Consider the following 2,620-nt stretch of genomic DNA (forward strand, 5'->3'; position numbering starts at 1 on the left):
TGCTGCTGCTGCTTCACGTAGCAGCCAAGAGATATGCAGCAAGAGGGAGCTGCAGCAGCACCTGCTGCAAGCTGCTGCCCATTGTGTTTCCTCTCCCTAGGGTGTTTTTCTGCGTAGTACAGCAGCACCGAAAGGAAATATAGGAGGTGGTAGAAGCAGCAGCAGCAGCAACAGTAGCAGCAGCAGCTGCTGCAGCAGCTGCAGCAGCAGCATTTATCATTTGTTTTTTATTGTTTCTCCAGTGCAAGTATCGTCTCCTCTATTCTATCTGCCAGCTCCTCCCCTGCTGCTGGTCTGTGTAAGAAGGGGTGAGCCAACGCCAGCTCCAACGACAGCCGCTGCTGAGGGTCATACGCCAGCAAGCCACGCAGCATATCCTGCAGCAGCAGCAGCAGCAGCAGCAGCAACGGCAGCAGCAGCAAGCGCGGGAGCTGCAGGAATGCCAGAAGAAGTTTCAAGAGCCAAAGCAACAGCAGCAGCAGCAACAACAGCAACGTCCCTAACAGCAGCAGCAGCAGCAGCAGCACACTCATCCACGAGGAGGCATGCAAACTGCATCTGCACCTGCTGCAGCATATCCGCAACAGCAGCAGCAGCAGCAGCTGCTGCTGCTGCTGCTGCTGCAGGTGTTTCCTCACTTCTGCTGCATCTGAGATCTTGCGGGGTCCACTGGGGACGAAGAGCCCCTCCTTAGCGTTAGCAATGATGTGCGCTGCAGCAGCAACACAGGCAGCAGCAACCGTTGGCGATGCACCAGCAACAACAGCAGCAACAGCAGCAGCAACAGCAGCAGCAGCAGCAGCAGCAGCAGCTGGAAGGGTACTGCAGCAGCAAAGCGCATCCCACCTGAAGGATCGGCATGGCCCGGCGAGAGTCCGCGGCAGAAGGGTCGCCTGCAACAGCACATACATATATATAGCTGCTGTTGATGTTGCTGTTGCTGCTGCTGCAGTTGCTGTTGCTGCTGCTGCTGCGACTCTTACTGCAGCACGTTGGTACTGCTGCAACAACAGCAGCTGCTGCAGCAACAGAAATTGCTGCTGGCCCATCATATATCACACCGATGGGGGAGCCAGTTGCTGCTGCTGCTGCTGCTGTAAGGGCTGGTGCTGCTGCGACTAATCCTGCTGCTGCAGTATTTGCTGCTGCCGTTGCTGCAACAGCTGCTACTGTGGCATTAGCTGCAACCGCTGCATCAGCAGCAGCAGCAGCAGCAGCAGCTGCTGCTGCTGCTGCTGCTGTTGTAGGAGGACTCACTTGTTAAAGAGCATCTCGTAAAGGATACACCCCACTGCCCATATGTCAATCTGCAACAGCAGCAGCAGCAGCAGCAGCAGCAGCAAGTGCAGCAAACGCACCCCAGCGCAGCAGCAGAGCGAGCAGCCACCGAAGCAAGATAAACAGCAGCAGCAGCAGTAGTAGAAGCAGCAACAGAAGCAGAAGCAGCAGCAAGGCGGAGAATAGCTGCAACGGGGTGTATGTGGGCTTAGCCGCAAAACAGCTGCAGCAGCAGGCATGCAACAAGCATGACATTCGCGCAGCAAGGAGAGCAGCAGCAGCAGCCTACCTTTTCATCTGCAAGCACCACTAAAGGCAGCAACTGCTGCTGCTGCTGCTGTTGCTGCTGCTGCTGCTGCTGCTGGTGATTGTTTCTGGGTGAATGTTCTTTCTTAAGGCGGTCTTGTACGGCTGTGTCGACGTGTTGTTTGTGTTGCTGTTGCTGCTGCTGTTGTCGGCCTTGCTGCTGCTGCTGCTGCTGCTGCTGTTGTTGCTGCTGCTGCTGCTGCTGCTGCTGTTGCTGCTGCTGCTGCAGCAGCAAACACTCTGGAGGCTGGTACCAGAGGGTCCCGCCGCCTGTGAAGGGTTTTGTCTCTCCCTTGGGGACGAAGCAACTCAGCCCGAAGTCCGCTAGCTTGCAGTCTCCTTCTTGCAGCAGCACATTCCCAGGCTTCACGTCCTATCCAGCCCCAAACAAACACGCATGCATATGCATGCATCCATATGCATGTAGTTTTTTTTCTGCTCCACGTGTTGTGGCTAAGCTCACATGCACCCCCTGCTGCAGCGGCTTGCCGCATCGCTGCTGCTGCTGCTGCGGCTGCTACTTATCCTGCTTCAGCAGCTGCTCGCTGCATGCATGCATGCATGCATGCAGCAAACGGCAGCAGCAGACAAATACAAACGCTGCAGCAGCGGGCGAGCGGAGACGCCCCGCTGGCATTTGGGGGCTCAAAGGATACGTCTAGCATTCTGCACGAAACCCTCATTTCGGGATTTGGGGTTTAGGGTTTAGGGTTTAGGGTTTACAGCTCACCAGGTGGTAAATGCTGCCGTTGGGTTGGTGTTTCAAGTAGTGAAGGGCCCTGAGGTTCACAGCCACCCAGCCAGCCATATAACTAGCTAGCTGGCTAGCTAGCTAGCTAGCTAGTTAACCAGCTAGCCATTCGTCTACCCAGCTATCTGGCTATCCAGCTAGCTATCCAGCTAGATATCCTCCTCGCTTGCTACTCCGCTAGCTAGCTAGCTAGCTAACAAGCTAGCTAGCTAGCTAGCTAGCTAGCCAAGGCTCACAGCAGAATCTGCCGAATCCAACGAGCAGCTAGCGGCTCCTCCAGAGGCC

The 2,620-nt window shown here is 56.0% G+C and overlaps 1 protein-coding gene across 1 annotated transcript in view; it reads right to left on the minus strand.

The window, feature by feature from the left end:
* Positions 1–227: 227 nt before the first annotated feature.
* EMH_0019430 (Tyrosine kinase-like (TKL) protein, putative) overlaps positions 228–2,620 on the minus strand; it is a gene marked incomplete at both ends in the record, with an annotated part of 4,606 nt that continues 2,213 nt past the window's right edge. The window contains 6 exons of the mRNA XM_013501360.1: positions 228–377; positions 639–712; positions 847–893; positions 1,258–1,307; positions 1,568–1,957; positions 2,315–2,363. Of these exons, the coding sequence (XP_013356814.1) occupies positions 228–377; positions 639–712; positions 847–893; positions 1,258–1,307; positions 1,568–1,957; positions 2,315–2,363 (760 nt within the window). The remainder of the gene's footprint in view (positions 378–638; positions 713–846; positions 894–1,257; positions 1,308–1,567; positions 1,958–2,314; positions 2,364–2,620) is intronic.

Source organism: Eimeria mitis, genomic scaffold (genome assembly GCF_000499745.2).
Source record: "Eimeria mitis Houghton genomic scaffold, Emh_scaff677, whole genome shotgun sequence".
Classification (NCBI taxonomy): Eukaryota; Apicomplexa; class Conoidasida; order Eucoccidiorida; family Eimeriidae; genus Eimeria; species Eimeria mitis.